Genomic DNA, 22,943 nt, shown 5'->3' with positions numbered 1-22,943 from the left:
TCAGATACTCAGATAACTTCCACATTACAATCCACAATGCTTAGGGTGGGTGGAGGTGACATAAAACAATACTAAACTTTTGTATTAAATTTTCATGATACTAAGTTTATACACAGCACCACCAGGTACTGTATGAAATGTGGATCCCTTTACCTACCAACCTCCATCTGAACTCACTGGAAAGAGCTGAAGAATTTCACCTACACCGCCAGCTGAAACCTCCCCCAGGACCTAAAGACATCCAGTGATCCCAAGCAGCGTCTCTGCTAAGCCCTGATGTTTTACTGCAACCCAAGAGATTGAAGCCTGCTTCTAAGTTTCACACCCTTTCCCTCCTTCACTGCTGGACTCAGCGGTCAAACAGGCAGTGGCACCAAGATCACCGAGAAAAAGAACAGTGGAGATGTAAAAGACAGTGGTGCTGGTCAGAAATGAGGCATATGGCAAATATCATGCAGATGACTTCTTTGAATTAATTACATATTAAAACAATGTAACTTGGTTTGGTGTGTATTTAGAATGACATATCTCTGCCACAGTTGTATAATGCTCACACTTAGAAAAAAAACTAATTTTTTGGCACAACTGTTATTTTTAAAACTAATCAGATTTGTCTGAATTACCAAAAAAAATTAATGCAAGTTGAACCATCCTCTTATTCCTCATTTGAAGTGATCCCGATGAAAGCAGTGTTTCCACTATTGATGTTTATCCCCCTTGCTTCCTATTTCTCCTTTTGCTAACACTTTAATCTCTCAACTCTTCATCCACTCATCATTTCCCTAGGCTTGAAAATTAATTCTCTGAGGTCAGTGAGGAAACTTCCATTGGCTCCAGGAGGTTTTGAATTAGATCATGTACTTTATTTTCTTTCCCCCTCCCTTCATCTTTTCTTTCTTTTGGAACTTATTTACTCATCACTTTAATCATCCCATATCTGGTCGCATGGAATTGGGAATTAAATGCAGAGTTAAGAAACATAACTAAATAGATGTTCCTCCATCCATTACTACTGTTTTCTGCTCCCTATTTTAAATCATATTCCCCCTGCCCTACAGACTCTTTTCATCTTCTCCTTAAAACTTTTCAGTCCTTTCAGAGAAGTATCACATTTTATGCATTCAAATAGGAACAAACAACACAGCTGAGTGAAGTGTATGATGCTATTCGGTAATAACAATTTCAAACACCTGTATTTATAGCTGTTCTGAGCAATGCCATGTTAGGAGAACTTCATCTCAGAAAATGACTATTTAATGGTTAATATAGCTATTTCTTAACTTTCAAAGACCAAAAAAGCAAATATAAAAACACACAGTTCACATAAAATTCAATAACCTTTAATCAGCTTAGAGAACACCAGTATCTTACTTTTAAAATTTAAAATACTTATACAAATTCTACCTAACAACGTAACATCTAATATTAGCACATTTCTGCTGAAACATTTGTGAGTATTCCAACTACAGGAATTTCACAGAAGGGTTTGGGTTGGAAGGGACCTTAAAAATCATCTAGTTCCACCCCCCCTGCCATGGGCAGGGATACCTTCCACTAGACCACGTTGCTCCATTTCCCATACAAATATCTGTTTTTCAATGGGGAAAAGAAAGGGACACCAGGACTTGTAAGAAGCATAAGCACACCACTTTCTTGCATGGCAAAACATCTACAGAAATACTGATCAGCTAATTCAGTGCACGTATTTCACAGAAGTGTGAACTTTAATCTGTCTAACCCACTTAGATTCATGTAAGCACCATCCAAACAGACCTATCTGATACAGAAATAATTTCTGACATACTATTGCTATATTACATTGTAACTAGTACCTAAAAAAAATCAAGCATGGAAAAGCCAGAGAAATGGTGAAGCTTCAGCATTAGAAATCCATTAACATGATTAAACATGCATGGAAATAGCAAAAAAGGCCCCTTCAAAATAAAGTGCCCATTTTCTTGCTCCAGAGCGAACACAGTAACAGCTTCTACATATCTGTGAACAGAAACTAAAATTACCTATAGAGCACTGTAAGTACATATTAGCATACTTCTACTGACTGTTAGGGCATATAATCAATATTCTTTCTATGCACACTTTCTTGCATGAAGAATTCTAAGATATGTAAAGACAGATGTTAAATGTCTTTGGTTATAAATCAGTATCTCAACGATTACATTAACATACTTCAACATAAAAAACATCTAAGATACAAACACAAGGAAAATGAAGGGGAAAATTTGCCACATTACAGCCATACTGTCATTTTTCTGTTCGATCATTTCCAGTACTTCCATCTTAATTCCCAACATAAAACAGAAAAACACGCTTGCTGCTTCAGAGGACCTTACGATTTAAAGCAGAAAGTCTGAAGTAGAAAGGACCAAAATGTTTCAATTCACTTCCAGCATGCAATAATTTAAACTGGTAACAAGAAACTGCTGAACAACATTGCTGACAAATAGACTGCAGAGTGTGCTAGATGACAGAGGGAACATTGACACTGTAACTATCTTAATTGAAGATATGTGCTAGCAAATGCTTACAAACAGAAGAGAGCTCTTAATTTCTCAAAGTAGAAAACTACAAAGTAAAAAAAAAACATCTTCCCTTTGCATGGAGCTATTGAAATGCACTTACAGCTTAAAAGTCTTCAATATCTGGCAAATGAAAGAATTGCAGAAAACAGTAAATGAAGTTTTTCTATTACAGCCATAAAAAATACTATATTTAGTTCTTCAACTTGGCATGAATAAAGTCAATTTACACAATTCTGGAAAAGCAATTCTTTCTAGTTTGTCCAAAGTTTTAAACAAGACCCTAGTGATATTATTTTTCAAATCCATATAGACCTCATGATTTTGCTTTAAGCCTCACCAATTAAAGTTAAGATTTATTTCTCAAAACAGCAATAAAATATTTTAGCAACACACAGAAAAAGCTTAATTAAATTCATATGTCTTATTTTCCAGATTCGGGGGTATTTCACCATGCAGAGCTTTATGAAGTATCAATATCCCCCAAAATTGAAAATTGCTGATCAAATTAATTTGCATCAAATATTATCTATTGCATATCACAACACTATGGCATCCAACCACTTGGCAAGTGAGGGAAGTGTGCTTAGGACCTAGCTACAGTTTTCATATTAAGGTTTAAAGCTATTTTATTGCGTCAATTATTTTATTTCAATAGCTCTTAATTGCCCATAAAACCTAGCTTAGGCTCGCCTTTCAAAAATAGGTCAACTACTCCCTCTACTGACAATAACTGACCATTACACTGGAGGCAGAGCGATTCTATAAAATGTTCTGAAGCAGCAAAGCCACGAAACACGATAGATGTTTCTTTCAATGACATTCCCGTCAGTTAAGACTTGAAAGACCCATGAGCGTCACTTCTTGCTCCCTTACCAAACAGATTAACACAAGAGATGCTTCCAAAATCTAAAACCTTAAAAGTAGAGAATGCAAAATACAAGGCATGAATTAAACCTTTTCAAACTCTGTAAAATACCACTATCAATTTCAAACACAAGGAACCTTAAATTAGCAAGGTTTCTATATTCCCCCTGCAGATGGATGCAATTATTTTCTACTTTTTAATGAAGAAGCTTCTGAAAAGGGATCTTCCTTAAAAAATTTATGTGAACATTGAACAGTCTTGAAAAACAAAATATTCACATTGAACACAAATCCAGTGAATGTAAAGAAGCAAAATTTTACACACAAAATCCCCGATCTAACACGAAAAGTGCTACACACCTGTGCACAAAGTGAATTCCACCCAGCTTTTCACATATTTACATATTTGATATATTTTAGTTAAGGCAAAACTAATTTCCATCATGCAGTACATGCAAAAACTTACTCTCATTTTCAAATCTTACCAGAGAGGAAATAAATTTCTATCTCACTAGCACTCTCAAAAGTTTATCTGCAATACTGCCTCCCTACAAACACATGCTCAGTGAGAACCTATCCATTTGCTCAGTCAGTGATGTTAAATTACTCAGTGATTGCCAGGGAACATGCTGAACTCCAGTCAAGTGTTTATGCTGAACCAGCAAGCCGGTTCATTTATGCAGGTCATTAACCAAGTGTCTTCAGGCTTTTTATCTAGTGAAGATATTTCAACTCACACCACTTGTTTTCTTGGGCACTTACATTAATATTTATGATATCAAGAGTTCTCAGCTGAAAAAAAACAACACCTTCAGCTTCAGTTCCTGTTGTTACTGACATCAGTGGCATACAGACTCAGGGTATCTGCTAAAATATGCTCAAGATCAACAGTGTTTCTCCTAACTTCTTTTATCAATTCAGAAGCACTGAATAGTACAGACACGATATTGTCAATATAAGGTTGACAATCATGTTAATGTGTGAAAGAAATTAAAGCACTTGTCCCACTAAATGGCAGCAGTTTTCCTTGGAAAAGAGCACAGAGCACACAAAAATTGTTTGGTCTGCTTGCTGAACAGGTTGGTTACCCACAAAACCAAATTTCAACGGCTGATCAGTCAGGGTGGGTTTTGTAGCCACCCTCCAAAAACCCCAAGTTCTTCCACAGAGGAAAAGGTCTATTCTGTTAAACTCTTGTAAAAAAAAAACCAAACAAAAAACCAACACATTTCCAAGAGAATAATAAATTGTGCTAATCACTTTTGAAATGTACACATTACCTAAACTACCCTAGACATACAAGAACACGGAAACAAGAGAAAAGGTTCTAAAGAGAAAGTTCACAATTTTTACTGAATAATTAGTTTTGTTTATTGGTAAGCTGATATAGTTACACTACAAGAATTATGAAGTGCTAGCTCATTACAGAGTGTTTTCAAAAGCATTGCTCTTCAAATACATATCCAAAAGTCAGAGGCTGTTTGCAAACTAAATTGCAATGGCATTTTACTATATGTAATTTTACTGGATGCAAGACAGCTACTGCCTGAAAACAGGCTAAGAGGCAAAAAAGATGCAAATAAAGAGTTAAGTGCGATAAACAGCTGAAGAACATTACTGTGCCTTAGACCAGGAACTCTTAGATTATCTGGGACATACACAAATAATACTGTGAGATTACAGCAAGAGAAGAATCAACCCTAAATTTTATTTCAGGTAGCAAATAGTGTTTTACTAAAAATTCATGCAATTTCTAATTCAAACTACACAAGTGATCATTTTTAGTAACACGATTTTAATCTTCACCTGACTTCTGACACACTCTGCCACAATACAGCAGCAATCCACATAGTTTGCTTCCAGAATCAGAGAAAAGCTGATACAAAATATGCTACTATGGCCAAAGCCTGAAGGATGCTCCTCATAAACTTTTAAAATGAACATACACACATTCTAAGCAGTATAACAGATTATTTTTTTTGTAATGAAAGCTATGACACGCAGCTTACCTTAATGACAAACTTGTTGGATGCCATGATAGGTCAGGTTAGGCTTTTCCTGTAAAAACATCAATTAAAACTGATCAGCACTAGAGGAAAAATTCCACCCGGACTACAGGTTTTTGATTGCTTTTTTATTCCTCCTCTCTCCCCCCACAAACTGACACAAGCTGTGGTCACAGCACTGAAATGGCTGGGTTTTAGCTACCACAGTAAATGGTAGCTAAAGATTTGCTTGTCAAAAGGTAGAATTGTCGAAAGGTTAAATTGATGAAAGTCCTTCCTGCTAACCCCACAAGGCTGGGATTCAGAAAGACACGGAATGGGCCCTATGTTACCAAATTATACCTACAAAAACCCAGGAATAATAATTAAAAAAAATAACATTTTATTTTCACACAGGATAGGAACAGCAGCAACAGGCAAGGAAGAACCTTGGCTTCGAGAGAAAACCAGGTGAACAAGGGTCTCGGAATACTGGCAGATGTACCCACCCAAACATCACAGTTCAAGCTTCAAAAAATCAAGAAACAAGTGTCAGTAGCTGCTGCCTGCAACAGATAACATGCAACAGAAACTACACTTAGAGCTGCCTTTTACACTCCAAAGTTTCCTTTTCCTAAGGGATTAATCTCATGGTAAGGTAAACAAATCTTGTCAGTTTTGTAAGAGATGACATAGGAAAATATTAAGAATGCACACAGACATACAATTCCTCACTGCGTACTTCAACTTATTGTGAAGTACTAAGATAGAGCTGTCAGACTTTCATGTTACAAGTCAGGTTGGTGATACACGTCTCCAGCAGGCAATACACTTGAACATACTGAAATGCAGTCACTATCCTTACTTAACTTTTAAAAAGTGTGAAACAAGATAAAGATCCACTTTACAACTACACAGCTTAACTCTGGTATTAAGATTCAATAGTAATCATTCTGAACTAAAAAAAAACTTCTATGCAGTCCTTCACTTCCAAATATCCAAACACTGAGACCTCTGATTTCAAAAGAATTGTAAGAAAACATGAAAGTAACAAGGGCTCAATTCTATATACTGGGTCAAGGAAAACTTCCAACTACTTCAATGTTTTTTCTGTATATCATACCAATATCCAAACAGTAAGAAACAGAAATAGTAAAAAGATCATGAACAGTGAGAAAAGCATATTGGTTGTTACTGTAACTAGGTTAAAATAAATCTGACATAAGAACTATTCTGCAAGTAACCACTGAAAATGAAGTTTAATACAGTTAATAAAATGTTTCACCTGTGTTCTGAAAAAGTTCCCAGTTAGAGCTTTTATCAGCTGCACAATTAACAGCAAGCAGAAAGTTACAGAGAGGAAACCGATTTTCAAATAGAAGTCACAGAGAGAAGCTGTCATACCATGCCTTGTGCCACACAGCTATCATTCTCCCTTGCACAAAACAGCCCTGGAAACTATCTCAGAGCAAGTTCTGTCAACATTACCAACAGTAATTTCAAGATACACAATGTAAGGAACAGTGTTCTGGACCACTTGGGACACCGTATTTCAATTCTGTCAGGTACTAAGGTGCTTATCTATAGAAGCACCCCTATAGTCTAGCAACTGTAAGAGGAATCTTAAGTAGGAGATAAAACTCAAATTCTTGAAACAGCAGATCCTAGAATCAAGTCAGAAGAGATGCTAAAGGGAAATGACAGCCATCAGGTGAAAAGCAAGTGTGGTTCTGACTTCCTTATAACAGTGTACAAGATGCTCCGACCACACCATCCAAGTCTTGGAAGGCACACGCAGGGACTGTCAGAATGAAGACCCTAAGCCCACCGTAGGAGAGGGTCTGGTTTGAGACAATGTTAAGAACCTGAATGTACACAAGTCCATGGGACCTGATGAAATCCATCCGTGGGTCCTGAAGGAGCTGACAAATGAAGTTGTTAAGCCATTGGCCATAACTGAAAAATTGTGGCAGTCAGGTGAAGCTCCTGACAACTGGAAAAAGGGAAATATAACCCACATTTTCAAAAAGGGGAAAGTGGATGACCCAGGGAATTACAGACCAGTCAGTCTCACCTCCATGCCTAATAAAATCTTGGAGCAGATTCTCCTGGAAGGCATGCTAGGGCACATGAAAAACAACAAGGTGCTTGGTGACAGCCAGCATGGCTTCACTAAGGGGAAATCCTGCCTGACCAATCTGGTGGCCTTCTATGACAGGGCGATAGAACTGATGGACAGGGGTGGAGCAAATAGGAAGATCTATCACAGCCCTTTAGAAACACCACAAGACCTGGACATGTGCAACTCACCAGAATCTAAAAACAAAAGGTCTTGGCAGCATTTCAGGAATTTCTGGATTAGCTTTTTAATTTTAATAAAAGGCTGTATCCAGAACTTTACTAATTATCCCTACCTCCTCCTCCCAACAAAAAAAAGAAATAATAAAAAATAGAAAAATCAGTGGCAAGAAACATCAAAAAGCAGGAGAGTGTTAAATGCTCTAGTCTCTTCTCCCAGCAGCTAGAAACATAGTCTGAAGTTAGGAAATCTGTAATTACAAATACAGCTTGCTGTGGAGCACACCATCAACTAAGCGCTCCTATGACACCAATGATAACATTGAATAAACCTACCACTTTCACAGAATTACCCGTACTTTGGGATATGGTAGAACACAAAGTACTTTGCCTCATGCTTCCAGGAAAATAGTTTACTAGATCGCATGTAATTTTTGAGCTGCATATGGCATACAATTCACAATGGTGCTGCAGGCCCATGATCTAAGAGCAATATTTAGACTGCTAATGTTTTATCACTAATCCTTACATTAGCAATAGTAAGAACGGCAACAAAACATCCCAGAGTATCATCTCTTCTCCAAACATTCATGTCCTGCTTGAGAACAAACAAAGCACATGGGTGAATGAGCTGCACTTACCCTGGCATCACCAATATCTTTTTCATAACAATCTGCCATCCAGAATGCTACTGTTACAAGTCTGCTACTGCTGATGTAAGAAGGACTGTTGGCAGGCAGAAATCTGCTCCAAATCCAACTTACAAAATGAAAAAAGAAAAAAAGGGAAAAATACACACAAGAGAAGTTTCCTTGGGTTTAATTTGCTTTTCATGGAAGTAGTGACTTTGAGAACTTGCCAACTGCCCTATTCTTTGTATTGACCATAAAGATAAGACAAGGGAAATGCAGCAGACAGAACGAATGTAAGCAAATCCTTAGATGAACAAGAAGAATACACGTAACGTGTGAACCACCAGCAAAGTCACTGAACTATCACAAACGAAAAAATACCCAATATTTAGACATTAAAAAAAATAGGAAAAATTCCCTTTAATTGCATAAGGAGAAAAAAAAAGCAGCAAGACCCAAAATACTTTGCCATTTCCTGTGGTGAAAAAACAACAACAAAACCCACAGGAAATATAACTCTTACAATAGCTACTATTTGGTAACAAGACTCAGTTTCATGGAATAGTACATCTGTTGCAAACCTCTAAAGGAAACTGTACATAAGGAAATATGAAAAGAAGCAAATAAGGCAGAAAAACTCTTCTTAGAGCCTATATGTACTGATATATATAAAAAAAAATCTTGACATGGTGTTTGCAATATTTCAACATCTAAATTTTTGATAGAGATCCCATACAAGAAAATATGGTCTACAATTAAACACATAGGTTCCCTGTAGCTAGAGCAAGATGTGCTTCATAAATAATTTGGCAAAATATCTTTCTTTCCTAAATTTGACATGGAGTGGAACGGCAGACACTCAGAAGGAGCCAGGAAACACAGCCTCCCAGAGGGTGAGCTGAAGTGTTTTTTGCCAGCTGATGAACAGCATCTTACCTTAGCTAAGAAGTAGCTTCCTGTGGCGAGGGAATTTGGAACGCAGTGGGAATGAGGAACTGAAAACTCCTGCTGTTACTAACACAACAGCTGCAAACTATTCACATGCTGCGCAGCTCTGGGTGTCGTTACCACATGTGGGGTGAAGTGGGCACCTGAAAAAGGCAGAGACAAGAACACAAACGTCAATTTAGGAACCCTCTAAAATAAGTTAGTATTAAATATTTTTGTAGTTCAACACTAGTTATCACAACATAAAAGAGAATTTTCGGAACTTTTCAGTCCTTGGGTATTGGAGTCAAACACTGTCCAGCTCAGATGCAACACTCCTCAGTTTCTGACAGCTGATCCAAAGCTTGGGATAAGCAGTGCGGAATAAGTGGGATAAGTAACTCACCTACTCACACAGTTCATAAAGAGACATATCCAAATCTTCCCATTCTGCAGTTTCAGGATTTTTAGGCCCACTGTTTCCAACTCTTACACTCAACCTTTGGAAACTATTCTTCCAAGCAGTTAGTATATTTCTAGCTCATTGTTGTCTACACCCCTTCATTCATGAACTGCCAATTCACCTTTCAACAACCCACTTTCAAAAATGTTACCCATTCACCACACAACCGCATTGAACTAAAGGAATGAGAGATTCGGAGGAACACCAGAGGGCTTATTACAGGATATTATCTTTTTGCATTGCTGAATGCGTTTATTTTTCCTTTTAAGTTTCATAGAACAGCTCAGTGAACACTGCATTCAGCTGGTCCGTAAAATGTTAAAAATGTTATGCTAATTTCTGTATGGAAATTGGATATTAAATACTTGTCTTCTGACTACAGTTGTAAGCTCTGCAACTACACATAAAATTTAAAATAAACCATCCATTAACACATGGATGTAAGACACGATATTCTTGGCAGCGATTGCAGGAATAGGGGGGATAGAGAAGAAGAGTTCATACAGAAAAGATACAGAAGAGAACACCTAAAAGAAAAACTGAAGCCAGGTAACAGTCTTCCTGAATTTGTTTTGGTCAGGGCAACAGGGATGGGGCATTTACCTCTTCTCTGGTCAGCCTGTTCCTGTGCCTCACCACCCTCACAGTAAAGAACTTCTTCCTTATGTCGAACCTGAACTTCCCCTGTTTCAGTTTAAACCCATCACTACTTGTCCAATCACTACAATCCCTGATGAAGTGTCCCTCTCCGGAATCCCTGTAGGCTCCCTTCAGATACTGAAAGCTGCTCTAAAATCTCCACGCATCTTCTCTTATCCAGGCTGAACAACCCAAATTTTCTCAGCCTCTCTTCGTATGGGAAGTGCTCTACTCCCCCTTACCATCTTCCAACCCTAATCACTCTATAATTACGTGAGTTTTACGCCTGGACAGCGCTTTCGAGCTCTCTCCTCACCGGGCCGGGAGGGGGTGCTGGTGGGAGGGGCGGCGCCTCAAGAACCGCCACCACAGCATCAGCTCCCGCAGACCATCCCCTCACACAGGGAGGAAAGCGAAACTGAAGATAAAGGCTCGGTCGCCCCCCCAGAGCCTCCCAGCTGAGGGCCCGAGCCGGCCATTGTCAACGCTGGAGCCGCAATTCCGCCATACCTGTTCCACCGGCTTCTAACGGCTCCGCTGCCCTCACGCACGACCCCATCCAAAATGGCCGCCAGCTGTAGCCACCGCCCGCCCTACCCTGCCCGAACTCAAAATGGCCTCCGGCGCAGCCGCACAAGGGCGGCTGAGGTCTTCCAGGGAGAGTGCAGGCACGTAATGCACGGCTCGGCCAATGGCGGGCGAGAGCCGCGTTTCCGGGCTGCGCAGCGCCACTTCCGGCCGTTGGGAGGTTTGAAGGGGGGGTGTCTCTCCTGTGTCCGGCTCATTGAGGTGGTGGCGGTCGGGAAGTTGAGTCCTCCCCTCTCCTCCCCGGGGCCAGAGCCGAGGTGAGGGCGGGATTGCGGCCGGGCAGCCCCTTCCTCACCTGTAGCACCTTGCTGTGTGAGGGAGCCTCGGGTGAGCTGTTCCCTTCTCTCACCGCGAGCTGCCTCAGCTGTCTGAGGGCCTGAGGCACCCGCGCTGCAAGGTCGTTGGGGCTTGGTGTCCCTGCCGATGGCAGGGGGGTTGGAACTAGATGATCTTGAGGTCCTTTCCAATCCTAACTATTCTGTGATTCTATGATTCTATGACTGTGGGGTTCCTGCTGTCCGTCGCAGGACGGGCTGCCTGGGCCGGGCCGCAGTGCCTCGCTTCGCCTCTCAGCGGCTTCCAGCCGGAGCGCGGCTGCCTTACGCGTACCGGCCGGCTCCGTGACTTTGGAGTCTCCTTTGCCTTGCGTGACAAGTGGTGCCGAGCTGTGACATCCCCACGGCATGGTGGAGGGGTAGGACACGGTACTCCTGCAGGTGGATGAAGTTGGACGGGTGTAGAAACATTGACTCTTTGTAGCTTTTTAAAGACGTTATTTTGTTATAAAACCTGAGTATGCATACCCTTTTTCCCCTGTTGTAGGTATTTCTTAATGAAATCCTATGGGAAATAGAGTTTTATGCATCTTTTTTTATGTAAGGATGGGTTCGTTGTGTTTGTAACGGTACCGTTGCATCTCTGAAGAGCAGCAGTTAAGGTAGTTGGGTGTAACTGCTACTCCAGGCATCACAAAGTGATGTAGAAAGCAGTGCAGCTTTGGCCTGCAAGTTGGAAGTCCCACGTTCTGTTAGGAGCTCAGTCACTGGATGTTACTAACTATGGGAGGGAAAAGTAGGGTATTTTGAAACTGCTTTGGTTTAGACCTCATCTTTACCATCTGAGATAATAACACTTGTAATTAGAATATTTGTATCTGAAGCAGTAGCATTTGTAATTAGATACAACTTTGTTACACTTACAATTTAGCATGCCAAAGCTTGAAGTAAATGCAGCAATTAACACTTCAAGATATCTAAATGTATGTTATTTTATTGGCTTTTTTTATTTTTTAAAGTTCACAAAGTAAGACTTGTGTCTTCTTGTGTTTTAATCATCTGCTGCACTGTAATTAACAATATTAAGGTTCAGATTCATCTGTGCTATTATTATAGAATAAAAGAAGGATTTCTAGAATATATTTAAAATAATAAATTATCTTTACCTAGGTAGATGCCAGTTTGAAATGGGTCTTAAAACCATCTGGAAGGACTACAAAGTTCTGATTGTTATGGGAGTTGGCCTTGGGCTGGTGCACTGGGGCTGGTTTCATATCAAGTCCAGCCCTCTTTTCCAAGTGAAGACAGTGGAGGTTGTTCCAGAACCTGGGATTGTGGCATACGTGTTGCAAAACGAACGCAAAAATAAAGAGAAGTAGCATTAGAGCTATGTACTGTGGGTAAGTTGCCAAATTAGTTGTATCTGTATCTTTGAGGCAGGAAATGAGTGGATTGAGGATTTTCTAACATAGAGTGTTGCTGCTTCAACTTTAGTCTTCCAGAACTTCATGCTTTTTTTTTCCAACAGAGTTAATCTGGGAGTTGCGTGGACCAAAAAATTCATCATACCTTTTAAAAACTACCACTAAATCCCATGTGATAGGATGGGATAGTAGTTCAAGACCTAAAGCGATACTTTAGGTGTTAAAGATATTTCAAAACAAACTCTAAGGCAACAGGATCCTTTCAGGTTCAAAACTGCCCAGAAATAATTGTGACACAGTAACATATTCTGTGTTGTTAATAGGGATGGTAATTACAATAGAAAACTAAGTGTAAAAGAAGTCTGAATACTGTAGCTATTACATAGAAATGTAAATTAATATCTCTTTAAGTTCTGGAGGGTTTAAAATCTGGAAAACAGTATTGTTTGTTGTGCATCTTGAAGTAACAAACTGATCTTTCAGAGGCAGGGATTTGAGTTGTTTGAATGTTAAAAGCTTTTTGTTTCTGAAGTGGTTGCCTGTGAAGAAGTGCTGTTTAGTTCTTTTGTTCTTGAGTATAACCAGGTTAACATCACTATAGTTTTGGCACTTTCATACAGTTCAGTGTGATTTATAGTGGATTGTTACTTGCAGACCTACAGATAAAACAGTATAGAAACTGGTGGTCAGTATTGAAGTCATTAAAAGAGGTGTAAAATTAGCGTACTGTATGCTTTGTAATATTTTTTTTTTCATTAAAAAGCATTCTGTCATATATAGGTAATTGTATAAGGTTCAAGGCTTGGAACTGGGTCCTGCACTAGGGTCACAACAACTCCATGCAATGATACAGGTTTGGGGAAGAGTGGCTGGAAAGCTACTCAACAGAAAAGGACCTGGGAATGTTGGTTGACAGCAGTTTGCCCAGGCAGCCAAGAAGGCCAACAGCATCCTAGCCTGTATCAGCACCAGTGTGGCATCAGGGCCAGGGCAGTGATCATCCCCCTGTGCTGGGCACTGGTGAGGCCATATCTTGAATCCCGTGTTCAGTTCTGGGCCCTGCACAACAAGAGAGATACTGAAGAACTGCAGGAGGTCCAGAGGAGGGCAACAAAGCTGATAAAGGGTCCAGAGCACAACTGTGATGAGGAACGGCTGAAAGACCTGGGTTTGTTTAGCCTGGAAAAAAGGAAGTTTAAGGGAGGCCTCCTTTGTCTCTTCAGATGCCTGAAGGAGGTTGTAGCAAGGTGAGGACTGATTTCCCAAGTAGTAAGTGATAGAACAAGAGGAAATGGCCACAAGCTGCTCCAGGGTAGATTTATATTGGATATTAAGAAAAATTTCTTCCCCCAAAGGTTGGTCAAGCATTGGAATAAGCTGCCCAGGGAAGTGATGGAGTCACCATCCCTGGAGTATTTAAACGATGTGTAGATAAGGTCTTGGGGGTATGTTTTAGAGGTGGACTTGGCAGTGCTGGGTTAACGGTTGGACTTGATGATCTTAAAGATTTTTTCCAACCTAAATGATTCTGTGATTGTCCTTACTTGAGTTTTTTTTTTGTTAAACATAAAATAGCAGTTCGAGTTATGCAATATTGTCATAAGATTATCCTAATACCTTTTTGTGTTTTACTGTAGGTATGACTAGCTCTGAAGCTTTTCGTCTGTATTTTGCCAGAAGAAGAGATGAGAAAAGCTAACTGGAATAGAAAGAACTTTCTGCTTGTGGTGGGACTGTCAGTTATAGGTGTCCATTTTGGAAGCATGCTTGTAAACTTTGTTGCAAAAAAATCTGCTCACTCACATTCAGAAGCTAAAAAAGATCGTCATGAATGAAGTAGTTTGCTGCTATTGTGTATCAATTTCACAGTAGGATTTTAAACCTCATTTTAAGAGCTAGATCCTGAGTAGTCACATGGAATGTTACTGTACTGTATGCACTGTCTCACCTTTAAAATGATCCTTAGTTGCAAAGAATCCAGATGTTCTACTTTAAATTTTAAAAGTGCTATGAATGATAGATCTGAGGAAAAATGAGATCTGTTTTGTTGGCTAGAATTAAAATCTTACTTTGAAAATGTCTCGTCTTGAAGCTAAAAAGCCTTCGTTATTTATTACTGACCCTTTAACTAAAGATGGAGTTAGTCAGTCACTGTCCCTGCTGAATAGAATATTAAAATCTTGCTATGGTCCTGCTGGTCAGCTCAAACAGCTCCACAATGGTATGGGAGGCTATGTTTGTACAACTTCACAATCTTCAGCTATACTCAGTCGTCTTCCTGTCAGTCATCCTGTGTTAGGTGTTTTGATGGCCTCTGTACAGAACCATATATCCCGCTTCAGTGACTGTGGTTTATTTACTGCCATTCTCTGCTGTAGTTTGATTGAAAACTTTAAAAGCCTAAACATTGCATCTTGCACTGTCATTAAAATAAGCAAGCATCTTTTGAGTCTGTGTATGGACTACCTCAAATCTGAGACCTGTGGTTGCAGAGTGGCTGTTGATTTTAGCAGTGTTGAGACTCTTCTGTGTTTGGTGCGTAGCGTATTAAGAAGCAAACCTGCTTGCATGCTTAATAAAACAGAGGTTGATCATCTTGCCACACTGATTTTAAAGGCTTTTCTATTTACTGTTCCGTGTCATGCTGAGAGTAATGCTGTTTTAGGAAAGTGTGTAATAGTACCCATGAAAAGTAGAAGAGTTATGGATTCTGCAGTTCTTCCTGGGCTACTGATAGAAGTGCCAGAAATCCAATTGGCAAAACCACTTACTGTCAAAAGAACTTGTTCAAACATGATCAAGATAGCACTTTTCTGTCTGTCCATGTCAGGAGACAGCTTCAGCCCTAAAGAAGGAACTATAACTGTCCATCATGGAATTTCTCTAGAAATGTCAGAGCTGAATCAGTTGCTTAACGTAGGAAAGCAGCTGGTTAATGATGAGGTTGGCCTTGTAGTGTGCCAGAAAGTTATCCATCCATCCTTGAAGCAGTACCTGAAAGAGAACGGTGTCATCGCTGTGGACAGAGCTGGGCTGTCTCTCATGGAACCCCTGAGTCGGATGACAGGTAACAAGGGAGTTTTCTGTACTAAACAATTGTCTGTAATGTTGATCTCATTGAAAACCTATCTAGGTTGGTATCCTTGCAGAGTAAGGATTCTCTTATTTCTGCCTATATCCTGTCTGAACAGCTGAGCGAGGTTATTCTTTTCTAATTTGAAAACTATTTTTAAGGTGAGATTGATTTTTTGCAGGCCCTAATGAAACATTGCACATGTGAATACTGGTAGCTGCAGGAGGAATATCCAGTTATAGTTAATCTTTGCAAAATAGATAATTTACAAATTTAATGAGAACAAAACAATTACTTTTCTATCTTAAACTCGTTGGTTTCTGTATTTGATTTCTTCTTTAGATCAGAATGTTACTTATTGAAAAATGTCTATAATTTAAAAAGCCAAGCGCATGCTTTATGAAATGCAACAAAAACTGTTGTGATGACTGTAATACATGTTGTTTCTTTGGTTTTCTATGTTGGACAGGTTCAAAGCCAATAGCTTCCATACATGACTTGTCTCCTGGTTGTTATGGCAGTCTGAAAGACGTGTGTGTTGAGAGTTTTGCTTCCAAAAACTTTGTGCATCTAATTCCTAATGACACAGTTGTTTGCAGCTTGGTACTCTGTAACAGAAATGAAACAACATGGGATGAATTGAAGGTAGGCAAATTTCTTGAACGCTTTCTTGAAAAGTCATGTTTTTAATAGAAAAAACGACGAGAAATATAGATACGGTGAATTTAGAAAGTGAATTTTCAGTACGTAAATGGAATTTAGTTAGGTTTTTAGGTATACGATTTCAAGAAAGCAGTTCAGAAACATACTTGTTTCCAAAATTTCAAAGCCCTTGAAGAGTTCATGTTCATTTAATGCCTCTATTTTAATACAGAAAGCTGTTTAGAGGCAAACATTTTTCACCTGTTCTCAAGACCTGTGCAGGATATAAACATTTTCATTCTCATTTCTTGGTCTGTGAGAGCATAAAGAAAAGATTGCCCAGCAGAAGGCCAGCAGCAGTACCTGCAGTAGTAGTCAAGTGCTAGTTTTGCTTTGAATAGTTGCTTTAGAAATGTCATAGGGACTGATTGACTTTTTATATATAACCTTGTTTTGCAAAAGAAGGAGTAAAATACAGGGGGTTTATTTCTGCTTTTTCATACTGAATATGGACAAATAAAGACAGTTTCTCATTAAATGAACATGCTTTTGGAAATACAGTTTTATATCCACATGGTAATTCATGGTTATGAAGTCTGTACCAGAAAGTAATGAAACTTCTATTCCAGTAGTTTTTTCAATGGGGGAAAACCCTATTAATGATGGTATGTCTAATGTCAAATTAATATGGTTTTCAGCGTGCTTGTGAAACTGCAGAACATGTGTTGCAGTTAACACTGAAGGAACCTTTGGCATTACTAGGAGGTGGCTGTACAGAAACTCACCTGGCTTCTTATATAAGATATAAGGTATAAAAGACAAGTTTTTTTCTAAAGCTGAGTAATATGTTTAGGAAACAGGAATTTATGTGTAATCACTGCTGCAATTAAACACTTGCCTTTTCTAGGTTATTGTTGCATATTTGTTGTCTGCCTACCAATATAAAACAAGGAGTTCTATGTAAAACACTCAATTACATTTTTAGACTTGATAATACTGTATTTTTACTTGTTAATCTTTAGGTATCTATTATAGTAAGTACTTGTTCTAAGCATTAAAATAAAAACATGTAGTACTTTTATCTTGACACGTAATGGTGCAGAACTCAATTTTGACTCATTTAGAAACCTTCCCTATTGTGGAATAATCACATGAGAAACTTTATTAGTTAGGACTCAACCATCTGTTTAAAATAAGAAAGGCAATAGTATGATACATATTTGGTTAAAATTAGTTCTGCAAAGCAGTGTTCTGATTTTCTGTTTTCCTGTTTTGTTTTTTTTAGAGCTGCAGTCTGTCCACCAGCAGTTTTGAAGATATAGGTTGTTCTCAAACACAATACCAATTGGTTGCTGATGGGTTTTGCCGTTCCCTGGAGTCTGTAGCTCGCTCTCTGAATCATGATGAGGGAGAAATTCTTACAGACATGGTTTATGGACACTGTTGGTTTGTTCCACCAGGTTTTCCACCTGCCTCTAGTTGGTCAGACTTAGTTTCAAAATGCGGCTGTGGGGTTAATGGTAATGGTGAGAATCTCAAATGGAGGCTTTTGCAGGGCCAGTTTGGCTCTGTTGTTACACAGGACTGCCCTAAAGAGCCCCTAGTAAAGGCTGCTGACTTTCTGACATTGGACTGTTATGCTGCAAAGTGTAGTGGCCTGCAAGTAGCTCTGGAGACAGCCAATCTAATTTCGGATCTCTTGTACGTCATCAAAGATCAAAATTAGCTCTGATCTTATGTGAACCGTATTGCACAGCAAGATACTTAAATGAAAGCAGGTAATATATGATAAGTTAACATACTTTAAATGGTTAGAGTGAACAACAGACATAAAATGTAAATCAGTTGGACATTAAGTACTTTTCTGATTGCTCATCTACCATGCTCAAGCATTTTCAAGTGTTAAACATTTTGTTAGGAGCTGTTAAATGATTAGCCAAATGTACAATGAATCATAGTAACATGACTTACAAGCATTCAAATTAGCGTGTCCAAAAGAGTGAATGACACTTTGATATTCTTTCTGCATTAAGCAGAGTTTTGGATATTTGTTAGATCTGTGGCATCTTCAAAGGAATGGGCAAAATGGATTGACTTGCTGAATCCATTTTCACTTGCTGAGAAAACGTATGTTAAGGATTAGAATTTATGTAGTCTCAGCAAAAGCTCTACTCATTCCAGCTTGTATTGCAGCAGAACTTTATCACTGGTGTGTTTAATTTTGTAGGTAAAAGAAGGCTTTCCTTGGCAAATATCTTAAGCCACTTGTTTTCAAGTTTTCTGCAAGTTCTTGCCACCATGTACTATATGCAGTTTCTGTTTCAAAATGGCGGGGAGATTTGAATTAATATATCTAATTTATTTAGTGAGCTATAAGAGCTCAACATGGAGATCTTAAGGTAGCAGGTAGGTAATAGGTTTGAAAAGAAATGACAGGCTATGTGGAAAAAAACTTGTCAAGTGGACCGTGATTATCTTCTATGGATTGCAGGGCAGTCTATAAATAATGATGTTTCTACCATTTAAGCAGAGCTGCAAGAATGTCCCACTTACCATTCAATTAACTCTTTGACTGGGCATAGCCTCTTTTCTTATAATGAAGTAAGGCTTTAAGCTGCTCACACTTTTTTTGATCTTTAAATAAGGCTGTAGACTGAATGATCAAAACTTTTTCTCATTCTCGGCTTGCATGCGAGATCAAAAGGGGTGTTACAGTTTCTTGCTGAAACTCATTTTCTTTGCCCCTTCTTCCTCTTTGTTTTCAGTCACAAGGGACAAATTTCTGATGCCATGCTACTCCAGAAAACATCCGAGTTAGTTACAGACTAGACTACTTATTTGTTTCCTGGTCTCGTAAGTCTTTAATATATTTACTGAGTATAAGCAGTAGAATTATTTTGTGTAACTCAGTTTTGAAATATGTAATTAAAACAAGATCTTTCCAGACCTTTTGGTGCAAAGTCTATTTCATTTCAAGAGCATGAATAATAATTTTCTCACTAGAGAAAATGAAAAGTTATTTAAAGTTCTTTATCTTTTTATGACCTGAAGTGATTGTTTCTGTGCTATAAAGCATCCTTTGGGAATTTGTGGAAGAATGTTACAAGGGTTGAGATGGAGACTGTTCAAAGTTGGTTAATTAAAAGGCTGCTTTTATATCTTGATTTTCCCATATACCATGAACCACAGGAAAACATCTGGAATAATGAAGCCAAATGATTGCATAAATCTTAAGATTAAATCTTAAGAATCTTGGTATTACTTCATCTAATTGAGTCTCTAAGTTGGAGTTAGAGTATTTTACTTCCTATAATAGCAGCATGTTATGCAGTGCAGAAATGCTGAGTTTGGTGACTATAGCTGTGAAGTGAAAATTAATGCAATATTTAAGTAGACATCGTTGCTGGTGTTCCTGTATCTTGATAGCTGAAAGTCAATTCACAGCTCCTATAAAAGCAGTGTTAGCTCTATTATTCTCCCCCACCCTTATTTTTAAGTAAATCACATTAGAAAAATTCTGAAAAAAAGAAATTTAGTTTTGATAAGTAGATAAAAATTCATTTATACCTGAGCCAAAGATTGTTTCATATGTAAATAGTTTTAATAACAGTTGATTTTTATCTCCCAGTGTGACTGATGAAGAGAAATAAGCGGCTGCTTATGCAGCTTCGTAAGCATGGCTGCATATGTACACTTCAGTTCTCAGTCATGCTACAGTTTTCCCAAACCTTTTGTGGTATTACCCTATCTTTAATGGGTAACATAGGAGGAATAGAACTTTGGATACTGTTTAAAATACAACTAAGTAGAATTTTGACTCTTAGAGCAATATAGAAATAACTTTGGTGAACTCCCATGTTTCATGGTAAAACTTAGGTGCAAAGATGGTAGGTTTTCCCCTGTGTTTTGAAATTGGCAAAATGAAACACCCCAGGCATAAATCCTCTACAAAGCCATTATGGTTTTATTCCTGCTCCCTATGGAATTTCAAGTTTATTCAGTGGGAAAAATTAGCATTACAGAAGTATTATTAAGACAAGTGTTTTCTGAACATGGCCTCAGTCATGTCTGTTGACTTACGCAGATTGCTCAGAGGCTATTTAAATTTCAGTAGTTCTACTGGTAATACACAAGAAGTTAGAACATTAATCTCCAGCCTTCTGAACTATGTTAGTGCTCCAGGCCTAGTAGGAGATAAAAGAAGTGCTGATACTGTAATTGCTGAGGTCAGCTTATTTAAGCAAGGTGCCAGTTTAATATAGCTGCTCCTCATTTCAGTATTCATTTGGTAGTGCAGTTCCTATTTGGTATTTAAAACTTCAAAGTGAAGCAGACTTGAAAATGCTGATTAATTTAGGGATCTTTAGTATTTCTATTATTGCATCCTATTTAAAGTAGACATACAGTTAAACATTACTATTTTGGCATTGGCAAAGAATGCAGAATATCTGCTTTTCACTGATTCTGCTACTGACTTGTGAATTTATAGAGTCTGTCAGAAATACCTGAAGTTCTCTTCTGTCTGTTTTCCTATTTATAAAATGGGAATAGTTCACTCTTCTTAAGGCATGGAGATTTGTGGGTGAAGAGTTCCAAGGTCCAGATGAAAAGTGAAGAACTAGTTGCTGCACAGGAAAGAAGAGGCAGATAATTCAAAACTAGAATATAGTCATTTCAGTAAGGGATCTTTGGCCAGGATTCATGCAGACTCCTTAAACCAATCAGCTAGGTAAAACTCCCCTGTTTTTTCCTATATATTGGACCTAGATACATTTTCTTATTCTCTGAAATTTTGGCAACTGTTGCTAATAGTAGCCTAATTTATTGCCTTATGTCTTCAAGAGCACACACCCAGAGAAACATGACCTTAAAGCTCTGTTCAGAAATGATTGAATTTCAAGGTGAGCATTGTCAGACCTCAGCAATCCTTACTGTATCATGTATGTCCTCAGTGTTTTGCATGCATTTCAGACCATGATCTTAAGATCCTTTCCAACCCTAACTATTTTATGATTCTATGATGCTAATCCTCGAAGATGATAGAAACAGATTCATGAGTTTGGGAAACATAACATTCCTGTATTGGTAATGTTACACTTGTTAAATTTTTATTTCCTTTTCAGAAGGGTTGGACATCTTTAAGCTGTTACAGTTTTAGATCTGGCTTGGGAAGGGAAGAGAATATTTATTGTTATCAAAGCTTGTAAGGAAAAATACTGCCTGAAATATCATAAGCACAGTAGGGCATGTGCAAAACAGTTCACCCTACCCAAAACCTGATCTTCTAGATTTTACTTGTGCCCTTGTTTTGCTGTGCTGAGTAGCAAAATACACAATTTGTCACATTTTCAGCAGTGCCATGTGAACTGAGTCATACAAGTACTCAACTTCAGAAAAATCAATATCCATGAGTCAATGTCATAGGAAGAACTTCAACTGGATTTGGCTTTACTATGGTTCTGAAGATGCAGAAGCAGTCTTCTTGTTGCAAAGGCTGTCTCCAGCATGCTTATAATCTGTGCAGCCTTTCTCAGTAGCTGATTGCTAGTCACATTCTGATGTCTGCTTCAAGAATTTTAGTAGCTTTCATCCAGTAATTGAAATATAAGTTATGTCTGCCTGCTTGTCAGCAGAGACAAGTTGTACAGTACTAATAAATAACTTTTTGGCCAGTAACACTGTGCTCTTGAATTCTCATTAAAGAAATACTTTTACTTTCTGCCTCTATAAATTGAATTGGACAAATTAGTCATGCATATTATAAGCTCAAAAGTATACATGGAGTTATTCTTTATGCTGGAAGCAGCAAAGTAGTCACAGCATATGTAATAAAGCCACTGTGTTATTAGTCCAGACATAAATAAAATTAATTGCAGAATAGGTTCCATTGGGCAAGGTACTTTGTATCTTTAACTGTGCTGCCTTCCATTATTCTTGACCTAGATTTACATTAAGCATATGTAAATACCTTGTAGACATACCTCCTGCAGAACTTCATTTTCATACCTTACTTCAGTTTTCTTTATAAACTTGAACTTTCCAGTCTTCTTGCACATAAAAACATTTTATTCAGGCTTTCATCATGCAGCTTGAAAGGTCACAGCTGTGTACTGTCTGCCTTCTGTAAGCTAATTTCTGGTGTTGTTATTTTCTGTCCTGACAACATCAGCTCTCTTCAGGTACACATTAAATCCACATTAAATACTAACTGCTTCTTATTATAACACTGTTACATGTCAACAACTAAGCATTTGCATGGTAGCATAATGCAGCAGCTATTCCTTATCAATTGTTTTCTTTTTTTTAAACCTTCAACTCTTTTTTTGCAAGTAGAGAAGCTGAATTGCCTCCCTTTAATCTTTAAAAAGCATTCTTAGTATCATCCTTAGTATCTTCTCCCTTAAGGCTTATGATATTGTTTGTCTGATCTCTTGTACCTGGTAAGTATTGGGTAAAAAAATGGGAGGTTTGGGGAAAATGAGTTTTTATCTGTGGTGATGACTCGGAAAGACTTTGAGTCATCGCTTGTGTGAGGGCTATGCAGGATCCTCTGCTGATGGCTGGTGTACTCAAGGGTGATGACAGTGATTTTC

The 22,943-nt window shown here is 38.4% G+C and overlaps 2 protein-coding genes across 7 annotated transcripts in view; one reads left to right on the top strand and one right to left on the bottom strand.

The window, feature by feature from the left end:
- Nucleotides 1-10,917, bottom strand: part of SLX4IP (SLX4 interacting protein) — a 77,440-nt gene extending 66,523 nt beyond the window's left edge. For both annotated transcript variants that reach the window (XM_031047604.2, XM_034061273.1), the window contains exons 1-3: nt 10,859-10,917; nt 9,256-9,410; nt 5,414-5,462 (exon numbers count right to left, since the gene is read on the bottom strand). In XM_031047604.2, coding sequence (XP_030903464.2) covers nt 5,414-5,440 — 27 coding nt within the window. In that variant the 5' untranslated portion in view covers nt 5,441-5,462; nt 9,256-9,410; nt 10,859-10,917. The remainder of the gene's footprint in view (nt 1-5,413; nt 5,463-9,255; nt 9,411-10,858) is intronic.
- Nucleotides 10,918-11,095: 178 nt separating this feature from the next.
- On the top strand, nt 11,096-19,297 carry MKKS (MKKS centrosomal shuttling protein). 5 transcript variants are annotated; one of them, XM_013128639.3, is made up of 6 exons: nt 11,096-11,193; nt 12,386-12,611; nt 14,273-15,702; nt 16,178-16,353; nt 17,049-17,159; nt 17,636-19,297. In XM_013128639.3, the coding sequence occupies exons 3-6, from the start codon at nt 14,712-14,714 to the stop codon at nt 18,074-18,076; spliced, it is 1,719 nt and encodes a 572-aa protein (XP_012984093.2). In that variant the 5' UTR covers nt 11,096-11,193; nt 12,386-12,611; nt 14,273-14,711; the 3' UTR covers nt 18,077-19,297. The 5 variants fall into 5 exon arrangements, with proteins under 5 accessions (XP_012984093.2, XP_030903442.2, XP_030903443.2 ...); XM_031047582.2 differs by having other exon boundaries at nt 12,382-12,611; XM_034061131.1 differs by lacking the exon at nt 11,096-11,193 and adding an exon at nt 11,551-11,652.
- Nucleotides 19,298-22,943: the final 3,646 nt, after the last annotated feature.

Source organism: Melopsittacus undulatus, chromosome 3 (genome assembly GCF_012275295.1).
Source record: "Melopsittacus undulatus isolate bMelUnd1 chromosome 3, bMelUnd1.mat.Z, whole genome shotgun sequence".
Lineage (NCBI taxonomy): Eukaryota > Metazoa > Chordata > Aves > Psittaciformes > Psittaculidae > Melopsittacus > Melopsittacus undulatus.
This window is presented reverse-complemented; position numbering and strand designations above follow the sequence as displayed.